The sequence below is a fragment of the Elgaria multicarinata genome, chromosome 2, assembly GCF_023053635.1.
Source record: "Elgaria multicarinata webbii isolate HBS135686 ecotype San Diego chromosome 2, rElgMul1.1.pri, whole genome shotgun sequence".
Lineage (NCBI taxonomy): Eukaryota > Metazoa > Chordata > Lepidosauria > Squamata > Anguidae > Elgaria > Elgaria multicarinata.
The window spans coordinates 126442065-126466570 of record NC_086172.1 but is presented as its reverse complement, the minus strand read 5'-3'; the positions used below and the strand labels follow the sequence as shown (position 1 = coordinate 126466570).

General features: G+C 42.3%; 1 protein-coding gene across 2 annotated transcripts in view; it reads left to right on the top strand.

Moving 5' to 3' along the window:
• Window positions 1–24506, top strand: part of MAP3K9 (mitogen-activated protein kinase kinase kinase 9) — a 49107-nt gene that overhangs the window by 23782 nt on the left and 819 nt on the right. For both annotated transcript variants that reach the window (XM_063117605.1, XM_063117604.1), the window contains 7 exons: window positions 1684–1832; window positions 5171–5346; window positions 8552–8792; window positions 10022–10144; window positions 11893–12046; window positions 18372–18484; window positions 20537–21340. In XM_063117605.1, the coding sequence (XP_062973675.1) occupies window positions 1684–1832; window positions 5171–5346; window positions 8552–8792; window positions 10022–10144; window positions 11893–12046; window positions 18372–18484; window positions 20537–21340 (1760 nt within the window). The remainder of the gene's footprint in view (window positions 1–1683; window positions 1833–5170; window positions 5347–8551; window positions 8793–10021; window positions 10145–11892; window positions 12047–18371; window positions 18485–20536; window positions 21341–24506) is intronic.

Sequence of the window (24506 nt, the reverse complement as noted above, 5' to 3'; positions counted from 1 at the left end):
GACTTCATGGACCAGCCCACGCCAGAGCTTTCTGTCGGCTGTCGCCACCCCCAGCTTCCCCAAGGTCAAGTCTGTCACCTCCAGAATACCTCACCCGGAAACTAATTGGCAGCCAGTGAAGAGATTTTAAGACTGGTGTGATGTGGTCACCCCTAGGTGTACCGGTGACCAACCTGGCTGCCATATTTTGAACTAGTTGAAGTTTCTGGACTTGGCACAAAGTTAGCCCTATGTAGAACGCATTGCAGAAGTTGAGCCTCGAAGTTACCAGCGCGTGCATAACCGTCTTTAGGTCTTCCGACTCTAGGAAGGGGCGCAGCTGGCGTATCAGCCGAAGCTGATAGTAGGCACTCCTGGCCATCGCATCTATCTGGACTGTCATTTGGAGCGACGGATCCAGAAGCACCCCCAAGCTGCGAACGCAGTCTTTCAGAGGGAGTGTTACCCCATCCAGAACTTGTTGACATACCTCCAAACCTAGGTTATGACCTTTGACAGCAAGCACTTCCGTTTTGTCTGGATTCAGCTTCAGTTTGTTTTTCCTCATCCAGCCCATTACCGCCTCTAAGCATTCATTCAGAGGAGACACACTATCCTTAGTTGATGCTGTTGTCGAAGGCATAGAGAAATATATTTGGGTGTCATCAGCGTACTGATAGCACCCCGCCCCATGCCTCCGGATGATCTCTACCAAACATTGCTGCATTCGGATGTCACTTTAAGCCATGATGGATTAATAAGCTATTCTTACTCCTACCGGATCAGACAAATAAGCTATCGTGAGCAGTTTATTAACCTACTCTGTGTAGTTTGACTCACACAAACCTGCCCCCGTCCTGCTCCAGCCTGAGCAGTGGCGCTGTTTCACCTCTGAAGCACTGGAGCTTTGCAGCATTGGGACAAAATTTCAAAACCGCCCAGAGAGCTTCGGCTATTGGGTGGTATAGAAATGTAATAAATAAATAAATAAATAAATACACAGTCTACCCCAACCAGGAGCCACCTGATCCACCATCAAACCCTTGCGCAATAACTCACCAAGGAGGGAAAATCGTAAGTGCCCCCCCAAAGGGGAAGTAGCTTGAAAACCTTGGGGGTTTGCAGGATCAAGACCAAACTCCACACCCAGCCTCTCCTAGTTGGGTGGCATGTGATCCACCATCAACCCCCTGCACATTTACTCCAGAGGAGCAAAAATCCCAAGGGGGAAGTGGCAAACCTCATAGCCTCCCTCCTCTATACTGTTGGCTTGGTCCCTTTAACGTATTCCTAATTAGTAAACCAGCAAACAGCAGAGTTGTAGTTGTTTTGACTGCTTTTGCCGCACAGCTCAGTAGCCAACCAAAATAACCCACTGTGACCACCACATGACACAATAACCCATGTTGGGTTAAATTACCTACTTGGCAGGCCGTGGGTTAGTGGAGTGGGTTATTTTGGCCAAATAAGCCATCATGGATTAAAGAAACTCCCACCAGACGACACAGTAACCCATACTGGGTTAATTAAGCTGGCATGGTTATTGTGTTGTCCAAACCCAGTCATTGTGTATCTCTTGTATTCTGGAGAAAAGAAAAATGATGACTTGTAATTTCTAGATTTTTAGAAATACCACTTTTAGCTAGGAATAGGTTGGTTTTAAGACTGATGTGTACATTACTAAATCTTTTCTTTTTTCCATAGCTATGGCGTGTTGCTTTGGGAACTATTAACTGGGGAAGTTCCATTTCGAGGAATTGATGGTCTAGCAGTAGCATATGGTGTTGCCATGAATAAACTTGCCCTTCCCATTCCTTCAACATGCCCAGAACCTTTTGCCCGACTGATGGAAGGTACAAGCGGACTGGATTGGACCTTACAAAATATTTTGTCACTGAAATCTAATTTTGAATGTGTGCTGATTTTACAAATGAAAACTATAAACTACTTTGTTTCTGTAGTTCCTTAACCAGGCTAAGATGGTAGGTTGGTTACTTTGCCTACTTCCAGAAGAAAGCTGTGCTTTTGCTATCTGTAAGTTGCTGTAACATCGAATTGCTATGTAGCTAAGGCTTTTGGCCAGGAGGGGTCAGCAGCTAGCAAAAATTGTGCCAGAAATCCTCAGTTGTAATCCGTTCTGGGCTCCCAAAGCCTGCACATCTAAATGCAAAAGATAACAGTCACTGAAGCATTTGCATTCATGAGGCTTTGGAAATCTCATCTGTGTTTTGAATTTGGCACCAGCATATATAAAGTCTATCTTGCTCACATTAGAAAATCTAAGAAAATACTGAATATTTAAGTGCTGAAAAGTCTTGTGGTACCTTAAGGACTAACATATATATTTATTCTGGCATAAGCTTTCGGGGACACTCCCTGCTTCATCAGATGCAGAGTCCACAAAAGGTTATGCCAGAATAAATAAATGTGTTAATCTTTAAGGTGCCATAAGGTGCCATATTTTTGTTCTTTTTGCTGTAACAGATTAATACGGCTATCCCTCTGGTAAATGTTGATAGTTTATATCAACAATGTAATGGTATGCATTTTGAGTTCCTTGAAACCAGAATGGGTTGAAAGTAGAGATGACATTTTTTAAAAAAAATCTACGTAGTCTATTTTAATTTTTGGTAGTGTTTGCTGGAAATGAAAGCTAGGTGAAGAGAAAAAACTTTATAAAGTGCTGCTCAAACCCCTTAGTTCTCTCACTACAAAATTCTCGCTCCAGATTTGATTTTGTTCTTGCATTAATTCTGCTGGTGGGCTTCACTGAATTGACAACACTGAACATGCCCTCTTGTCTCTAAAGAGATGTTTGGATATTATAGAAGTCCTCATTAGTGCAAGTACTGTGACAGATTCAAGCCTGGGGAAGCAAAAAGCCACAGGCCACCTGCATAGTTATCCTGTTTACTCATTCATGCATTGTGTTGGCAATAGCACTTTGTGTTACAGTGTCATGTTTTCATTCCTCTTGTCTTAAACCTGATGTAAAGAGGCCACGATACTGCTGCCTCGGGATGTGGCTGTATTGTGCATTTCCAGGCACTGGTTGGCAACAGGGGGGAAAAGAGTAGGAAAATTGTGCTATGGAGAAAAATGTGTCGTTGCTGTGTCACGTTTTTGATCCAATTAAATCATTATTTTAATTAAATAGGTTCATGTTTACATCTAAATACCTAAACGAAGATCCCTGAGGCTTTTTCAAAATATGACATAATGGTGAAAAACAGAACTGGGTCGAAAAATAAGGACTTGTTCCATGGGATCCCCCAGTTTAATTGAATTTTAAAAGTAGCAATGTTTGTACGGATCATTAACAGTTGTATTCTGAATTGCATAAGCCTTGGCTACGTGAGCAACCACAACGATGCTATTGTGTTACCCTGTCACTCATCTTGAAATGAAAGTGTTGAGCCAAGAGAACCCTAAAATAATTCAGGGCTTCCTTTTCTTTCAGCTTGTTTCACTGTATTGCCCAGAGATCAATGAACAGTTGAAATAGAAATATAAGCCAGCTAGAGAGTTATTCTTTGACAGCGCTAATTGACCCTCCTGAAAGCATTCATTATGACAACGTCTGTATATCCCGTCAGATATGGAGGGAACTCTTTTGGCTACTGGATTCCTTGTCCTGTATTAATTGTGCTATCTGAAGTTATAAACAATGTCCTATGAGAGTTTTGTTGGGTGGAATGAGTTTTTATTTATTTATTTAGGCTGAAATACAATTGTGTTTACTGATTGGACAGCAGCTGCTAATGGAGCAGATTCTCCCTCTGCCTACAGTTCCATACACCCACCTAAATCTGCTCTGCAGGGTTGGAACAGTTTTGGGGAGGCTGGCGGGGGAGAAGGATAAGATGGGAATGGTTCGTTGCATGAGTGGAAGTCTGTTCATGAGATATTGGATGTAGCCCCCCTATTTTTTTATTTATTGAAAATATTTATATACCACTTTTCTGTTAAAAATATCCAACACTGTTTACACTTCAACATAAAACAGTGATAGAACTGTTTATGGTAATGGTATCTGTTTTTAATCCATTTGTAATCCGCCCAGAGAACATTAGTTATAGGGCAGATTAGAAATGTAATAAATTCATACATACAGGCCTACTTAATTTAATAAAATACAGAACGCAACAACCAAACAGTAAATAGCATCAGGTTAAAATCTGAATAATAAGCAAATGGAGGTTTACTAAGCAACTGACTTATATAAAATTACTGTGTTCAAATTATTCCAAGGATTAATGGTCACATCTCTTGCCGTAGTTACCTTCTTCCTTTATAAAACATTCTGTATTCTGTAGTTAGGGATATTGATCCACGTCTTTCATCAGCTGCATACTTGGTTTTCTAGATGTAGGGAGAGGAGACATTCTGGTACGATAAAAGAAAGCAATGATGGCTGACAGTAACACTGCCCTCAAACCAGGGCTCTTCCTATTCAGCGCTAAAAGGATCCAAATTCCATAGCAACAAAACTCTAATTCAGTATAAATAAAGCAGCTCAGTAAAACATGACAAAAGTGCTCATTTGTTGTATTACATAAGCATGATTTATTTATTTATTTATTTATTTATTACATTTTTATACCGCCCAATAGCCGAAGCTGTCTGGGCGGTTCACAAAAATTAAATTGTGCCTGTATTTGGGAACTATTGTTTTTAGAGAATTGGAATTTTGTGTAAGGAATTGTATAACGTCAGAGGTATAGGAAGGGTCAATACAGGTGTATTAAATGAGAAAGGGCATCTAGGTGGATCCTTTATTAAGAATAGATTTTAATGATGCTTTTTATTGATGTGAATTAGGAGACAAACCATATGAGGGACTTTTCTGTCTCAATCGCTTATTAGGAGGTTATTTGTTTGTGATATGGAAGGTTTCACATTGATAAGATGGGGCCAAAGTAGATATAATGTGAGAGATCCATCAGTAGATATTTGTTTGGTCATTGGTATCACTAATGTCCTAATGTCTAGATGTTAGGTAAGTTGGGATTCTGTAGCACCGAAGCACAAGTTTATGCGGGTGCAGGGGGGTGGGGGGAGAATCCAGGCCCCTGTACTAAAGTTTGGTCTAAACAAAGTGAGAAAGGTGATGAACTGTATGTAATTCAGCCCCCATGGATGGTTTTGCCACTTCTAAACTAGAATGTATATCTGCCTTTATCCTGTTTAGATTGTTGGAATGCTGATCCTCATTCGAGGCCATCTTTCGCCAATATTTTGAACCATCTAACCAACATAGAGGAGTCTGGTTTCTTCGAAATGCCAAAGGACTCCTTCCATTCCCTGCAAGAAGACTGGAAAGTTGAGATCCAGGAAATGTTTGACCAGCTCAGAGCCAAAGAAAAGGTAAATGAGACTGGATATGGATGCATGAGTCTGTATGTTATAATCACAGCTCTCTCATAACTCTGATAGAAATAGTGCATCTTGGTCTCTTTATGTACATTTAAACAAACTTCTACTAAAATTTTAAATTTTATATGCTGGGTTCAGGTAGAATGAAGACCTTTTCAACATTTCAGTCATGGCAGCAATGATACCTTAAAAACCCAAGAAGTTCCTCGCTCCATCTCGTATTGGATTTTCATTAGCCTAAAAATTTATTTATTTATTTATTTAAGGATTTTTATGCCGCCATTCAGCCAAAAAAGGCTCTCACGGCGGCTTACAAAAGTATTTCTTGACAATGGGCCTTAAATCCACACAGGGTTTAGACCCTATTTTTAAAGGAGGAATATAACATTTTGTTCTTCTTCATGATCTCTATGCACCTTCTATAACAATTCTACTCAACATGCGGATACGGTAGGATGCACACACAGTGCTGGAAGACACAGACTCCTTTTAACATAGTAAGACCCTACACATTAATAACACATGAACAAAACAGGTCTTCAGGTTCAATCGGAACAATATAATTTTAGGGTTAAAGAGGAGCTGGTGTAGCTAAAATGTTGAAACAAAAGAATATCTCTTTCATGTAGTGCACATTAAGTTTTGAAATGGCTTATTACGAGGTTTGTGAAACTGTTAAGATCCCTCTAGTTGTAAAATGAACAGACAAATGACAAGAATAGTCAACCAAATTATCTGCTTCCTGCCTGATTACTCCACATTTTTCCTTCTGGCTGTGCTTCCTTTGTATTGTATTGTATTTCTTTATTTACAGTCAACAGACCAACATAAAACAAGAAGATACACCATTATATAAAACAGTACAAAGTAGGGATAAAAAATAGGGAGTGTTACAAAACCACTAAAGATACTAGATTGTTATTTGTTGGTTTCTGAAAAGGGAACAGAATTGGGTTATTGGGGCCTAGCATAGTGAAAGAGGGAGGGATATATAGATAATAAAATTGCTAATCTGTGGATTTAAGTGCAATCAACATCCATAAGAGATCTGGTGCAGATGGCCAAATTCAGGAATTTGGCCACTGCCACGACACAGGCTCTGAACACCAGACCTCACGTCTGCCACCACTTCTTATGGGGTGACACAGGCTCTGAACACCAGACCCGGCCGAGGCTACTCCCTGCTCAAGCCAAGCACCACCGCTTGATACGCCTGAGGCAAGGGATAAAGCCCACCTTCCTCCAAACTATGTGGAGAAAGGGGTTTAAAATGGAGAAGGATTTTAATATATATAATAATGCGCTGTGAGTTATATCTGCTTAGGTGAATGATTGTCAGAGTGGGTGTTATATGTGTAAACTTAAGATGATAAATGCCAAACAGACACGTGGGCTTTTTGTGGTAGTTTAAAAACAAAACAATCAAAATTTATTTTTAAAAGTTCATAAGCTTTGTTTCAAATAGCAACATTTAAAAACCTTTTTGAAACCTTCCATACAATCCTGTCACTCTCACATTCGCGCTTTCCTTTTTCTCACACAATCACTCTTGAACTTTCTTTATTATCAGTATTGATTAATATACTTCCACTACGTGCACACCACACTCTAAAGACACCACGCACTACACTGACCCTCAAATTTTCCCAGAATTTAAGTACCATAAACACAGAGAGCACTACAGACTCTAAGAGTATCTAACAAGTCTCCCTGAAAAGCTTTCCTGAAAAGAACAATAACAAGAACTCTCTGAAAAGAACAAGAACTCTCTGAAAAGAACAAGAACAAGAACTCACAATCCCCTCAGTCATTCCCTTATATATCACTCCTCCCCCCTCCCAAGACATTCTAACTCTGCCCACTCAGGCCAACATTCTACAAACCACAGACTTACAAACTACAGACATACATTTGGAATTGACTTGTGGGGTGCAACGCCACAGCCACCTGCTCAGTGGTAGATTTACTGGAGCCCTGAAGTAGACTAATCAGGAGTGACTCAGGGGATCGTCCAGGGAGACGTTGCATAATAGGACATAATAGGTCTTTCCTTGCCTGTTGGTAAAAATTGCAATGGAAGAGCACATGCAGAATGGATTCCACTTCGATGTTATTACATGGGCAGTATCTGTTTTTGGATGGAATTTTCTTATATCTGCCCTCCAGCAACTTGGAGGGGAGGACGTTAAATCTTGCTAGGGTGAATGCCTTCCTGTATTTGGGAATGGTTAACCAACCCAGGTATGGCATTCCGTCTTTGCAAGAAGGGACTGGGAGACCCAATGATTGGGGGGAACATGGTCCCCAGGCAGTTCCCCGGAGCTCTTGGTGGTCTATATCCAGTAGTCTGTTTGGTGATCTGTTTAGCGCTGTCCAAGTCCAGAGATAGCAGGAAAAAAGGGGATAGCCCTATTGAGGTTACTTTTTGCACCACTGCCCTAGACCAGTGAGATTCGGAGGGTTCTAACAGGACTTTGGTAACCAAGGAGTTGGAAGTGAGCGTTAGGTGACAGCGGAGCCAGTAGTGTATGGTGAATATCCAAGCTTGGCATTTTAGTGTACTTAGTCCAGCCTCCAAGTTGAGGGCAGCACCGGAAACACATCTAGGGACTCCGAATATAAGCCTGAGGTAGAGATGTTGCACTCCTTCAAGAGAACTTTTGAAGTGTGGAAACCATATTGGAGCTCCAAACAGAGTCTGAGACACTATTTTAGCTTTGAAAACCCGGATGGCTGCCGGTAGATATTTCCCACCTTTCGCAAAGAAGAATCGGGATAACGCACCAATAGTGCTTCCTTTGTAGATTTGATTACTGTCTGCTAGTAAAAGAAGCATACTAAAGAAGAAGAACTTGACTGAGTGTAATATTTAAAAGCTTATCAATATATCACTTTTTAAAAAAAAGATCGACCACTTATGACTGATTTTCCTGATTATTCAAGCTATTGATATAGATAACTAAGCCAGTTCAGGAGGCTACAATTTCACAGATTCTGTTTCTGTAAATTGATTTATTTGGGGGGGGGGAGAACCCATAGTCTTTCCCCTCTGCTTTTTCATTCCTAGGCCTTGAAACTGAGGCACAAGAGCAATAATAGAGGCCAATCAGGATGGACTTTGCTGCTTCAGTATTTGGATGGATGGATGGAAGGGTGCCATTCTTCTGACATGTGATTTTGTTGTGCTTCCTTGCAGGAGCTGCGGACGTGGGAAGAAGAATTAACCCGAGCAGCAGTTCAGCAGAAGAACCATGAGGAGTTGCTGCGGCAGCGGGAGCAAGAGCTGGCAGAGCGGGAGATTGACATCTTGGAAAGAGAACTCAACATCATCATCCACCAGCTGTGCCAGGAGAAGCCCCGTGTGAAAAAGCGCATGGGCAAGTTCAGGAGGAACCGGCTCAAGTTGAAAGATGGCAACCGCATCAGTCTCCCTTCCGGTGCGTCCCAACACTGCAGGGCGATACGGAGCGCCGCCCCCTTTTTTCATAAGCGTTCACTGTAACTTTCCTCCAGAGTCATGAATGTCGAATATCCTGTTTGTGAACTTGATCGTCTGTTGGTACTAAGTAATTAAAGGTGACTTTTTATACAACGAGATCCTGTGAATAATTTTTTTTAAAAAAGCATTTGAAGTGTCGAGAAAGCACTACTTAAAATTTTGTTTTAGGTTAAGGATCAAACTGACAAATACCTGGAACATGGGGAATGTGCAAAGTTAGCAACGTACTTCTACTAGAACTGCTCTTCCCATTTCTCTTTACCTGTACTGAGGTTAGCTCAGTACGGTTGGAATACAATTTGAGTTTTAATTCAAATTAAACTGTGTGCTCTGGGAAAAAAGCTTTCGGCATTCTCTTGCCCATGCTTGTTCACAGTCCAGAGTTCAATCGTTGCTTCATTATCAGCTATTTCTTTGAGAGTGTGTAGTGTGCTCCACAATAGACTAGAGGTTCTTTATGGAAAAGAGGACAAGGCTCCGGAACCTTTTAATAATTGGGTAGGAAAGAGAATTTTGGTAGGTGCAGCTTGATACACGAGAGTAATGAGTGCTGCATCTTCCCAAAGTCAGCTGTGGAAGATACAGCAGCCCTGCCTGTCTTTGTTTTCTGGGTGAGCAGGCCATCCTTGGCAGAAGTGGTAAGCTGACTAAACATGGCAGAAAGCAGCAGATCTGCCATGATACTGAGGGAAATGCTTCAATATGCAGATGTTTATGACTAAAGCTAGTATATGTGTGCATGCCTTATTCCTGTTATTCTCTGGAGTCCTTTTAGAAAAAGAGATGAGTTGATAAAATTGGTTATCGCCACCATGGGCTTGTCTGCATTTGACCCCAAATAGGTACACAGTTTTCTGAGGGAAAAGGTGAATCCGTTGCAAGTACAAACTGGATCGTCAGCAGAAATTAGATCTCCAGATGTTTTGTTCTTCAACTCATGGTATTCCTGGCCATGCTGGCAGGGGCTTCTGAAAGTCCAGAACAACTGGAGATTCACCTTCTGCTCATCCCTGATTTAAAGTGAAAAATATGCATCTCTCTGGGGGATTAATATTGAAATCTCACAATTCGAATGCTATTCCATTAGCAGGAGGAACGAATGTATTTCCTTAGGTGTTGGCATTACTTCAGTAATGATTTTTTTTTTTTTACATATTTTGTTAACAGATTTCCAGCACAAATTCACTGTGCAGGCATCTCCAACCATGGATAAAAGGAAAAGTTTGATCAACAGCTGCTCCAGCCCTCCTGCCAGTCCTACTATCATTCCCCGGCTCAGAGCCATCCAGTGTAAGCAGTTTGTAATAAATCCTAACTACAGTGCTGTCTGAGTCAAACAGCCAATATATGGCTGAGGTTCCTGTTCAAGCAATGCTCCCTGTATGAAGGCTTTTGTTTGGATTCCCTTTGGTTTTTCAGGCTCCTGTGGCCACCTTCAGTTGTTATTGCACTGGGAAGTGCCTTTGCTGCTCATTACCAGTGTGTGTGTGTGTTTTTAGCAACTGGTTGCCAGCTCCCATTTTTCCATAGTGTTTACTCTTGACACTTTGGGCCTCTTCAGATAAATGAATAGTAGTAGCTTGTTTTCTTGCAGGGCATCTAGGCATTTCTACCAAGAAAACCCTTTCGGTGTGGGGATGTCCAGGGCCAGGCAAAGCTGGTAGTAGGCCTGGGCCAGATGGGAAATGTAGGCCCCATTTCAAACGGCTCATTGAGTATTTTTAATCCGTTCTAAATACATATGAACTAGAATGATTTATATATAAAAAAGGTAATGGCAAGCACTTTTATTCAAGATATATATAAGATATCACTTCTTCACATTTAGAAATACTTTACGTGCTTTTTGGGGGGCAAATTCATCAACAACAACAACAACAGAAAAATCAAGCAACTTTGCCCAGGGGGACTCGGAGTAGGCCCCCTCAAAATCGTAGGCCCATGCCAACTGGCCCCACTGCCCACCCTCTGCCCAGCCCTGGGGATGTCTCATTTTCTACAGGACACAAACAGTGATTGTATTTCTAGGAAAATTGGGTTCTTCCCTTAGCCAGTGATTAGTTGCAGTAGTGAGTACCGTATAAAATGCTGAGTGGCTGAATATCACAGGTCTGCTGGATAGTGCCCATGACATCGCTCTCAGTGAACAATATAACTCATCAGTTTTCAATAGCAGTGCTTCTGTTGTGGAATAGTTCCCCAGAGAGGGGAAGCACCAAGCTACTTCCTCATTTAGCTTCACTCCTTAAAGATAAACGTTCTTTTCTGTAATAGCTGGTGCCGATATATGTAACCGTGCCTGTGCTTTAATCATGATGAAAGGATTGGGATCAGGGCATGGGTTTGTGTGTTCTCTCCCCTTGAGGGGATGAATTATATACATCACCCTTCATCATGTGTAGAAACAAAATTATATTAATCAGGACTCACTTCTATCCAATGGTTTGAAGTTTCATACCACTATACCACTTGAGGATGAGCACAAGCAAAGCCACAGACACAAACACTCCTGCAGCAAAACGTTGCCATTTATCCTGGTTGTGCATTTATATTGTATTTTATATCATGGTTTTATGCTGTTGTTTTATACTTTGAATGGTTTTAATTTTTGTCAACCACCCAGAAAGCTTCGGCTATTGGGCGGTATAGAAATGCAATAAATAAATGAATTTCACTGCTTTATTTTTGATACCCTTTATTTGAATGCTGTGCAATTCCTCCTCCAGTAATACACGCCGCCTCTTTTTTTAAAAAAAGAAAAGGGGCAAATGGCTGCTCGTTCCACATAAGGGCCCTCTCCCTTCCTCCACCAGCAAATCTAATCTTTCCATCCCATGGGGAATACAGAGAACGCCACCAGCTCTAGATCAGGGCTAGGTGAGAATATAGTGCAAAGCGTAAAACCCAGGTTTTGTAATTTTTCAGGAAAGACCCCTAATCTGTGCTTGCACTGTGCAAAGTACTGCCTGCTACAGAATTGTTGTATAAATGCTTGCTGATTTTTACTGTTCTCTCACCCCCACCCCCCACCCCCGTAGTAACACCTGGTGAAAGCAACAAAACATGGGGACGCAGCTCTGTACCCCAGAAGGAGGAAGAAGGAGAAGAAGAAAAAAGAGGCCAGAAAAAGAAAGGTCGCACATGGGGGCCAAGTTCACTTTGTCATAAGGAACTAACAGCAGAAGAGGATGGGTAAGAACTCTTCTTAGCTGCTGCTGTATCATAACCACAGGCATAAAAGCCTGCCTGCCTGTTCGTGCGCAAAACGGTCGTGCTTCCACAGGTATAATTGCTTGCCAATTCATTCATTTCAATTTACTTTTGATTTGTTTATTTTAATATTTATACTTCAGCACTCTAGTTAACAAACAAAGCAGATTGCAAAAATGTAAGATACACATCAGAAGACTATTCACTAAAATTAAAACAGAAGTCTTGTGTACATCAATACTTGGTCCAGGTATGCCTCTCCTGACATAAACCTACCCGTACACTATGCTCAATGTCTAAGGTCCTCCTCCAAGTGCCTACTCCAAGGGAAGCTCGGGGGATCGCAACAAGGGAGAGGGCCTTTTCAGTGGGGACCCCACAACTGTGGAATGATCTCCCCGACGAGGTTTGCCTGGCGCCAACATTGTCATCTTTTCAGCGCCAGGTCAAGACTTTTCTCTTCTCTCAGGCCGTTAACAACATATGCTGAGTTTTTAACTGACCCCAGGAGAGTTGTTTAAAATGGATATTGCTGTTTTTATGCTTTTGATGGTTTAAAATGTTTGTATATTTGTTTTTAATGTTCACCGTTTTTAACCTTTGTAAACCACCCAGAGAGCTTCGGCTATGGGGCAGTATATAACTGTAATAAATAAATAAACCCTCCCCACTAAGACCTGCTGGGACAACAATGCCCATCCCCTTAAGTGCCAGCATCAGCAGACATTTATGGGCCTTTGTGAGAAGGTTCTTCTGTGAGGGTAGAGCTATGCCAAAGAAGGCATTGTTTCTTCTTCTGACAGTTTTAAGAGTGTAATCTGATGGTATTTGAAGTGGCTTCTCCTCACCTAAGCATAACATATGGGCCTTCATATGGGGAGAGGTTTCTCTCCTATGTTTTATAAGTTTTTATAAGCTTTCAAAGGAAACAGGCATTTCTGATTTTATGTGGAGCTTCACTCCCAACCGGGAAGTGGATGAGCCCCCGCCCTCCTCAGCGGCTGAGAAAGATGGAAGCCTGCACCATTGTATGAAGCTTTGGGGTGACTCTAAGAAGGCAGCTTCAGGGAGAACCTCTGCGCTTCTCCTGTGCTGGATCTGGTGTCACGGAGACTCCTCATGCTTCTCCAGTTACAGAAGGAGAGCGGGGACTTTCCTTGATTCTGATCTCTTGGTGGACTGTAGATATGGTGAGCTGGTGAATACATTAATCCTTGTTTACAACCTTCTCTAAAAATGGCCTTTTTATTTTTGTTGCTGTTTTGCTTCATTTTGTTTTGATGAATTTTTAAAACTTTTTTGTAGTCATAAGCTGAGCCTGATGTTCCAAGAGAGGAGCCACAGAGAATTGCCAATTCAGTAACTTGTCTGCATACATTGATCTTGTATAATATTTCATTTTTTTAATTACTTAATTTGCTTATGTTGGTTTTAATCATCTTTTTGCTCTACAATGAACCCCCCTTGCTCTTGATCATTATTTGACAATAATTGATTGATCAGTTGGCTAACTCTTTTTTGATCAGTCAAATGTCCAACCCTAATTTAGCCTCTTCCCTCTCATCTCAACCTTGGCTAGTGCATCTACATGCAGCACTAAACCTCAACTAGGGTTACCATGAGTTTCAGAAGCTAGGTTTGGAATGCCACTGCTGTTACATTACCAGTGGTTAACCATTGTTACAGTGTGAAATTGTGGATGTGATGGGGGAGGGAGGTGGAGAAGAAAAATCTGTGCGTAAGGGTGGAGGACTTGGGAATAGAATACATGATCCAGTGTTCCTATCTAAGGGCTGCTGTTACATCATGCCTGTGCTGGCTTCAAGAGGAATAGAGAGAAGGGCTATTTGTGTGTCGCAGTAGGATATACATACACAACACCAAACTCTTTCTGAAAAGGCACTTGACAGGAAAGGGGAAGACCATGCCAGATTTATAAAGGTTTCTTCTGTTAATCACTGAGGCAAACTTAAGCTCCTAGTCGTCCAATAAATAATTATCAAAACGAACGTGTGAGCACTGGCCCTCAGCCATCTCTGCAGTATCTGTTCTATTAATATGGTAATAGCAACTTGGATTTGGACAAAGACAGCTCTTTTGGGAGACAAATGGGAGTGTATCTCAAATTAGTTTTGTCTTACTAGGCTTCGTTACTCAAAGATGTAGGGTTATAGTACATAAATGAGTCCAAGCAGATTGGCTGGGGGAAAAGGGGCAGGTGAGAAGTGTGTGTGTGTGTGTGTGAGAGAGAGAGAGAGAGAGAGAGATGTGGTAGTGTTTGTATGTGTGGAGGTATGGTGGAATGTGCCAACAGCAACCCTGCCCGCTTTCGGTATGTGGCTCCTGACATCCCTTTCCAGCTGAAAAAACATTCCCTACCCCTGATCTTGAACATGATTATTTCTGAGTTAGATATACAGCTAATATATGTGGCCAGAACAATGACAAAAGGACTGCATTATTGCAACATGTTTTTCTAGTTGGGGAAGAAGATCCACAACTGTGTTGGAAGACCAATGAGAATATTACATTATTTTCCTGGTGTAGTGTATGGTTTAATTAAGTTTGCAGAGGAACTAAGTATAACTGATACCTTGTGAAAGAAAAATGCAGGAATAAAGGGGGGGGGGGCAGGTTCTGTAAGGAAAACTCTCCAGAGAAGGGCTTGTGTACTCTCTAGATGGTGGCATTAGATGGCAATCCCAGTCCCTCTTAAATCTTTTTCAGTCCTATTAAAGTTGATCAGATTTGGTAGGCCTGTTCTTCCTTACACTACTTAAGTTAGCACTGAGTTTTCTCTAGAACAGGATTTTTCAAATATACTAGTTGGCCTCTCCCAAAATGAAGGAACACCTGGTCTGTGCTTTGCCAAGTGAACCAAGAGCCTCTCCACACAACCTCATCAAATGTTCTATAAATGCATTTTAAACATTGTGTCTTTTCATTACCATAGTACTGTATCCCATCTACATGTAATGTGAGGGAAGGAGAGTCTTTGGAAAATACAATATTCAGTCAAGAAAGCAAATGTGTTGGCGGGGGTGGGGGATAAGAATAGACTTGCCACATGTTTTTTTCCAATTGGGAAAGAACCACAGCTGTGTTGGAAGACCAATGAGGGGGAAGCATGTGGCAAGAGGATGAGCTGGCAGGAAAGAACGATGTGTGGCGGAGAGTATCACAGTGGCAGTAGAGCTGGAAGGAAAGGCACTGTTGCCTCTTGTCTACTTAACAGGAATCCAGGTGGGCAGTAAATTACAAAGTGATTTGTTATTTACTTAGGCTATAAATTCCCTTCCACACTGCCTAGATAGACCATCATCTACATTATCTCTCTGAAAGTGTGCCATCCTTCCACGAAGCTATAGAATCAAGGTGTAAATTGTATTTATTTGAGTGAGATGCTAGCTGAAGCCTTGCAAATTATGTCCTAATGCAACTTGAAAGACTCAGTTGTCTTCTAGCACCCTCTAGTGAGCTGTTTACGTCTTTTACAACGACGCTGTTGTACTGATAGCTGAGAAAGTAGTATATATATTTTCCCTCCAGAATTGGAAGTAATTTTGCAGACTTAGGCCTTAGCTAGACCTCCCCCTCAGTTTACATGTGGTGCCCAACAACCTCAGAGGGAGAGGACGTCACACCCGCCATTTTGTTTTGTTTTGTTTTTTAAAGAAGAAGGAGCGCAGAAGCGCTCGTGTGCAAAAGGTAAGGTTTTTATTTTAAAAACATTTTCCTGCTCCCCCTACCCCACCCCCGATGGGTGCAGAGCTCCTCAAGACATCTGTGCCCCATGCCCAGCTCCTCGCAAGTAACCGCGAGGAGCCGGGACAAACTGTGATGGTGGGCCACACTTCCTGCAGTCTTGGGATCATTCCGAGACTGTGGAAAAAGCAGGCCTAAAGTGTAGGGCGAGATCCCAGGGCAAGGGAGGGATCATCCCTCCTTGATCCCGGGATGCCCTGTGCATCATGTGAACGCACAGGGATGATCCCGGGGATTGCCCCGGGATAAAGCCCCATCTAGCTATGGCCTCAGTTTTTATTAAGTTGGGTCTTCCTTAATTCAGCAAACACATTTTCTTCCTCCAATTTTATGGAAGAAGCAGATGTGTTCTGCCATGCCACAAAAGGCAACTTAGAACATTGTGTGACCTTCAAGACCATGATGAGGGCTAGACTTTCGTAACATATGTTTATTGTTTTTCTGCCTGCAGCTGTAAACTGAGAAATGCAATACACTCCTTCAACTTGGGTGGAGAAAAGGAATCCAGCGTTCTACCAATTTTCACACCTTGCCAAAGGGCTTGGCTTTTCTCACTTTTGAAGTGAGCTTGCCAACTCCACTTATTTATATGCATCTGCCCTCGTCCTGCTTGGTATCTCCTGTAGGTATGTTTAGTTGGGAATACTGTAAACTGGACGGGAGACCACCTGGGGAAAATATCTAAGCTGATCTGAGGTCTTTGGATGAAGAGCAGGGTATACCTGAGATAATGTTTGTCTAGAATGCTCTTGTTTTTTATTTTTTTTATTTATTTATTACATTTCTATACCGCCCAATAGCCAGAGCTCTCTGGGCGGTTCATAGGATGAATAAAACATGACAGAATGCAAAGGCAAGTTCATAAGATAAGATCTTTATTACTAATATATAGGATCTAAGCTGGATCCACCGCTTTTGCAGTTTGCATTGGGGAAAAAATCTAATTGCAGCAAGTGGGATGTTTTTCCTAATGCAAATAGCAGACTGGGGTCACAGCAGGGGTCAAAGGATTAAAGTCCCTAATCCCTGCTTTGGGGTCCTGATCCAGACTCTCAGCACTTGAAATTCATTGCTTTTCTGTGCTGGCTGGGGAGGAATAGAAGTATATCCCTCACTAGCCAACACAGAAGTTAAGGAGGAAGAGGCCTCAGGGCTGGGATGGCATTCATTTATTACATTTCTATACTGCCCGATAGCTAAAGTTCTCTGGGCAGTTCACAAAAATTAAAAGCCATTAAAATAGATTATATAAAGTATAAAACCATTCACGTAAGACATAGAACAATTAAAAACCATCAGCCAGAGATAATTCAGGTCCTGATAAAAAAGACTGGTTATATGTTGCCAAATGCCTGAGAGAAGAGGGCAATTTTAACCTGGCGCTGAAAAGATGACAATGTTGGCACCAGGCGGGCCTCGTCAGGGAGATCATTCCATAAAGGGATGACCACCGCTGAGAAGGCCCCTCTCTTGTTATTGCCCTCCAAGCCTCTTTAATTCCTGGTCTGTTTCTGGGTGTATTTCAAAGAACTTCTACTTAACTATAAAGCCCTAAATGTCTTAGAGCTTGGCTACCTGAAAGAATACTTTCAGACTCATGAGCCTGCCCAGCCTTAAAATGTTAATTAGAGGTGCTCCTGCAAATCCCACCACCATTTGTTTAGGAAGGTGGTGACTTGCGCCATGGGTCTAGCGTGACGGAGGAGGCAATATGGTTATAGCAAGATCTCCCCCTCTGTCCACACGTGGTGTGTGGCATCCTAGGAGGAAGAGGACATTGTGCCTGCCATTTTGGTTTTTTTTTCTTAAAGGAGAAGGAGCACACAAGCGCATAATGTAAGTATTATTATTATTATTTTTTAAAAAAATCCCTGCTCCCACCACACCACCCATGATGTGCACAGAGCTCCTGAGGAGCTCTGTGCCCCATGCCCAGCTCCTCACAGTTACTCGCGAGGAGCTGGGACAACGCATGATGCCCGCCCACATGTTCCGTGGTCTCGGGATCATCCCAAGACCGCAGAAAAATATCCCAGGGCAAAGGAAAGATCATCCCTACCTGCTCCCGGGATCCCCTGTGCGTCATGTGAACGCACATGGATGATTCCAGGGCGATTCCCAGGATATCGGCAGGTCAAGCCATGGCCTTAGAGAAGGCTTTCTTGTTTGTAGGGCATTTAGAAAACCTTCCCCCAGAAAACGTCCACCCTTTTTTTTTCCTCCAGGTTTTTTGTTTTTGTTTTTAAATTTGCCCAGGCATTCAGCGTACTGGATAACTGACTTTAATGTTTTATGGTTTGTCTGATTTATTGAATATGCTGCTGCTGTTTTGGGTCATTATATTGTTTTTATTGTTTTATTTTATTATTTCTTTTGTTCTTTTAACTGTTGTCCTGAGAGCTGAGGGATTCCTCATAAATTAACTGTATAAACAAATCCTTGAGGTGAAAGTCTTATACTAATCTGTACACTTGAGTATTAAAACTGGACAGAAAAAAGCAGTTCCCTGCATTTATAGATTACTTCCTTCTCTTTATTTTAGTCTAAAGTCCCTGGTAGATGGATCCAGGCAGTGGTCATCTAGTGCTCCAAACCTAGGAAAAGTCCACAGAACAATAATTCCTTTTCCAGGATTTACAAGCCTAACGGAGATGGGTAAAGTACTTGTTAAATGAATTGCATTAAGCTTCATTCTCTTAAATCCACTTACGCTTGGCTCTTTAAGAACAACTCAGATATGTTTCTGTAGTTAATTTCAGGGCTTCCACACAATACTTTTAAAAGGTGCACCTATAACATGTTTGTTTATTCCATAGGTCTGACTTCTCTCCTCCCAGAACTGTCAAGTCACTTCAGGAGGTGGGGATACTCAGAGGAGAGCTCCAACGATTTGTTTGTTCGTTTATTACATTTATATTCCACCTTTCCTTCAAGGAGCCCAAGGTGGAATACATGATCCTCCTCTCCATTTTACCCTCACCACAACCCTATGAGGTAGATTAGGCTGGGATTTAGTGACTGGCCACAAGTCACCCAGTGAGCTTCATGGCCAAGTGGAGACTAGAACCCAGGTCGCCTCGCTCCTTGTCCATCACTCTAACTGATACACAGTCCCGGCTCTTGGTGTTCACAATTATCTTAATGCATAGTCAGATACATGTGGGAAAAGGCAGTTTTTCAGGTATTCAGGTCCCAAGCATTATAGGATTTTTAAGATAAGCACCAGTACTTTGAGTTATGTTCAGAAAGGAACCAGAAGCCAGTTATGTTTTTTAAGACAGACTAGACGTGATCTCCTGGGCCAGACCCAGTTTGAAGCCTAGCAGCAGTTTTTTTAAAAAACTAACTGAAGTTTTTAAGAAATCTTCAACAGCAGCCCCAAGCATAACACAGTACAGAAATCCAATCTGGAGTTTTCCAGGGTATGGATAATCATGGTGAAGCTACCTTGGGACTTAGCTGACACAACAAGCTCAACTACTGAAAGGTGCTTCATGCTATGGAGGTTAGTTGGCTTTCCAGGACAAAGCCAAGTCAGTTAGCACCTTCAGAGTACAGTCCTGATTCTTTAGGGGGCAGTGTGACTCCATCCAGTGTAGGTTGAATTCCACCGCCATCTTCAGAAGAACCACATACTGACCATCCCTCCATCTTTTCTGGATTGAGCTATATAAGGATTAGTACTTGAATTTGTTCATTTTCCTCTTTCCTTTCTCCTTTATATAATGTATATTGGATTATAATACAGGCAGGGCCTCTATTATTTTTGCACAGTGCCTAAAAGTTCTAGTTGTTTTATAAACAAAGGAGGAATAATGAGTACATATGCCCACATGCAGTGTTTTCATATTAACACATCCCTACATGTACATTTTCCAGGTTTTCCTCTATAACATATGTATTCCATTTTCACTCACCTATGTGTGTTCAAGTATTGGCCTTTTCCCTCTTTTGTATTTTCTGCATTCATTTAAATTTTGTTCATTACAGCTCAGTGCTTGCTTTCCTAGGGGATTCATTCACTGTGTATTTTTTCCTGACAGAGATTATCTGTGGAAGTGGTGGACTGTTTAAGAGAGGAAACTGCCTAAAGATGGGCTATTATCATTCCTCCCCCCCCCACCCCCACTCCAGTCTTTATGCAGGAGGGAGCCCTCCCCTGCACTATTCTGCTGGTGTTGCTTCAGATTGCTTTCCTTGGAAACATACTTGACTGCCACAAGTGGACTCTGTTGAGCAACAAGTGGATCATCTATGTTTAGCTGTGTGTTATTTTAAGACCTTTTTTTAAAAGTGAAGCTCACTCAAGTCTTTATCTTGAGACTGAACCCCTACAGCAGGGCTGTCTCTCTATGTGAGATGTATCTAGATACTCAGCCACAGAAAGGGGCTTTCTTAGAATGATGCCTTCTAAAATAATAACAACAACAACAACAACAACAATAATAATAATAATAATAATAATAATAATAATAATAATAACAACAACAATAACAACAACAACAACAACATTCCTTATAGTCACATTGAAAAGTTTGATGTGTGACATGTATCTCCTGAGAGTTTACAAGGCCAAAGCTAGCCTTTTGCAGTCCTTTCCCGGGCCTTGGCATAGAGTGTCTGTATTCTGTGTTAAATGCATCTTTCTATGGCAGCCATGTGTTTCTACTTGCACAAACATTGTGAATGTGTGTGTGTCTATTGCAGAGAATGAAGACAATGAGTCTTTGAAAAATGGAGAGAGTAAGGTACAGCGATCCCCCGGATCTAACCAGTCGTACCTCTGCATCCCAGCTCAAAAGAATGAGGACTGGGATGGCCAGTCCAGTGATGCCAACGAGGAGATCACCCCGATGAACTCTGCCACAAGCACTCCTCAGCTCACCCCCACCAACAGCCTCAAACGCGGGGGCTCCCAGCACAAGCGGTGCGAGCTTGCCTTTCTTGGCTGTGGGGCTGTGCTGGCTGCTGCTGGCCTAGGCTTTGATCTCTTGGAGGCTGGCAAGTGCCAGCTGCTAACCCAGGAGGAGGTGGAAGCCCCCAAGGAAGAGAAGAAGAAGCGTGAAAGTCTCTTCCAGCGGGCTGGGCGCTCCCGCCGGAGTACCAGCCCGCCTTCGAGGAAGCTCTTCAAGAAAGAGGAGCCTGCGTTCTTGCTGGGCGAGCCATCCAACTCTCTGACCCTGCTCTCCTTGTCTTCCATTTCCGAATGTAACTCCACCCGTTCCCTGCTGCATTCAGACAGTGATGAGATTGTGGTGTATGAGATGCCTACCAGCCCTGTGACAGTGAAGGCTCCCTTGCCCGTAGTTAGTAACCCATTGGTTAATATCCGTGTTGAAAGATTCAAGCGGGATCCCAACCAGTCCTTGACCCCCACCCACGTGACTCTTTCTTCGGAAGCCCCACGAGTGGGGCACAGACGTACCCCCTCTGATGGTGCCATAAAAGTGGCTGGTCTGCTTGCCAATGGATGTTCCTCCAGTAATTCTCCAACAGGAGCACTGGGAGCAGGTAGGTTGTCCTTTTCCATTGTTGTACCCCATCAATTAAAACAGAAGCCAGGGAACAAGGGCTCTTGCCAGTGCCCTCCCCATGTTGCCTTAGAACCTGCTGGTGTTGGCTCGGAGCTAAAATTGAAGGAAGGTAATGGCTGAATTCAACCAGGGGCGCTTTGCATAATCAGTACTTCTGTGTTTTGAGGCTGGAGCTGCCCTTGTACGGGTCAGGGGAGCAGCAGAAACGATTCCCCTGAATTCCAAACCAATGAAGGCTACTTCTGTCTGGTCTTTATTCATCTTTCCTTGTACCTTGCAGCTCTGTCCTTTATTTGTGGCTGCCAGTTCCAGCTTTCCCTCCTATTTTGTTTCCCTTTAATATTGCTTTCCTCCTGCACTCATTTTACCCCCATGCCATACAAAATGGCACCTCCAGATCCTCCACTCCAGCTTTTCTTCAAGTGTTCTTGTTGTTTTCTTCCCCACAAGAATGACTGCTGCCCTAATTTCTGCCAAAAAAATTACAACAAAATCTCTTGTTTGGAATGAACCGCAAATGTAATGCGGATTTGACATTGGACATAATGTGCTTACTTTTACTCCAGCAGTAGGGTTTGCCCCCTTTCATTTAGTGTTTTAACAGCAAAGAAGTCATTAGGCCAAATTTCAAGGGAATTATTTCAGTGCTTGGCACAACATGGCCTAGCTGCTGCTGCTGCACCATAAAACCCTTAATGTGCCTTCTCTGCCCCTTTGCGCATTTACTGATATTGTTCTAGACATGTGCTGATGAATTCATTTTCAGTCCAGGCTTGGATTCTCTAAGTAAAATATAGCTTGCACCTGCCTAAACCCAGTATTAAAATCAGGGTTGGCAGCATTAAATTTTCAGATGATGATAGAAGTGTAATTTCTAGGCTTGCAAATGAGGACTCCTGAATTCTTGGACAATGCATAGCCATGTGAACCATGTCATGGTGTTGGTTCTCCTGTTTATTAAAGCGTTTATATACTGCCCTTTAACCTGTTTGGATATCAGGGCAACATAAAATGAGTACAATGACAAAATAAAATGTACGTTTCTTTTCCCATGAAAGATTACTTTGGGCAGTATCCAATGGAAATTGCCCACAAGCAGCCAGTCCCACTGATTTCCTTCCGCAAGCGGCCACTGCCACTTGCGGAATGGAGGATTTAACTCTTCTGGGAGCAACCTGAAAGGAGCGGAAACACTCATTTCTGGAATGGGGCAGCCCGGCGGTGCTCGTGTAAGTAAGCTCTGCTGACCTGCCCTGTTCCAGAACTGAATGTTTCCACTCATTTCAGGACTTGCCCTCGGAAACACTAAATATTCATTCTCCAAGCAGTGTTGCTGCTTGTGGAAGGGACTCTTTGGGGCTGGCCATTTGCGGAACGGAAGAAGCAGTGGGCCCCACTCATGGACGGGCAACATTGGATATTTTATTTACTTATTAAAACATTTGTATCCCGCCCTATATCGCTGGGATCTCAGGGCAGCGTACAAATAAAATCAAAACAATATAAACATAAATAATTTGCACAGCTAAAAACATATTAAATTGTTAACAAATTAAAACCAGTAGATTTTTAAATTAAAAAACACACAATTAAAAACAATTTAAACAATGTGTAACCATGGAGAATTTAGCCCTCGAAGGCTTTGATAAAGAGACATGTTTTAACTTGGCACTGAAATGAACCAGTGTCGGTGCCAGTTGGGCCCCCAAGGGGAGCGTATTCCACAACCAGGGTGCCACAACAGAGAAAACCCCATGTGTTTCCAGTTTGTACCTGTAGCTAGTAGTTACTTGCCTTCTGGTATGAAACATCTGTAGTACTCCTAAGAGCTACTTGGGCCATAGCTAGACCTAAGGTTTATCCTAGGATCATCCCGGGTTCGTTCCTGCCTGAGCGCTGGATGCCCTGTGTGGCACTTAGATGAACAGGGTTGACCCCAGGACAATCCTGGGATAAACCTTAGGTCTAGCTTCAGCCTTGGTTATGTTTAGAAGTGGCTCTGATATGCTACAGTGACATTAAATATTTGTATCATTCCTAGATTTAATGGAAGAAATGAATTAGCATTTTTAAGGGTATAACTACAAACAGTTTAAGGGAAACTTCTTTAGGATCCTCAATTTTGGGGCTTTGCAATATGTAGATTAATTTAAATGGAATCAACGAATTTATAAATGGTCTGGATTTCAATCAATTTCGGAAAACATATTTAATCAGTAAACATCCCTGGTAATTTCTCATCTCTTCAGATGACACCATTCCTACCACCCTGCCCTGCCTTAACATTCTCTTTCAATATTGTATGGTCCCTGCTATAACAAGTCAATAGATGTGGATGCCAGACAGCTGGTAGAGTCTGCCTGTTGTGGACACAATGAGCCAGCCATAAAAGGAGAATAGTACAGCCCTCTATGTTCTGGGAAGGATTGTGACATTCCCTTAACCAGGATAAAAGATATGAAAGTGGTATATAAAAGGCAGGAGCCACACTACAGTTTTATAGCACTATTGAAGTGCACTGGCAACTGTGAAAGGTACCATATACCACTTTCATAGTGTTATATATCCTGCTTGGTGTAGATGTGTCACGGGCCCCAGCAGTTGATAGTGCACTTCAGTACCACTATAAAGCAGAAGTGTGGCTCCTGCCTTTTATATACCACTTTCATACCACTTTCATAGTGGAATATATCCTGCTTGGTGTAGATGAGCCCATAGAGTTAGTAATCGGGAGAGAAGCTTCACAATTGCCAGTGGTTTTTCTCTGGCCTTGGCGCATGTTTGCCAGTGGTAGGGAGAGCTACCTTAACAGAAGAGTTGCTCACTCTGCAGACTGAGCGTTACAGCCAGCTCAATCCCAGTGCAACATTTCAAATCCTTATAAATAAAACTTGCTCTAAAGAGTTCTGTAGCACTGGGGCAAACTAGCTCCATAAAATTCATATTCTCTTATATCTGGAAATATGCTGGAAGCCCTTAGTTTTGAATTTGCATGTCCTGTCCTCTGACTTCCCTATCTATAGCTGTATCAATACCTGTGGTTGCATAGTTTAGCGCTAAGCTGGCAGTGTGGGAAAGATGTATGTTGTGTATTTGTGGGGTGATCGCTGCTCATGTCTGGAGGGTGCTAGCCTTTCTGGCCC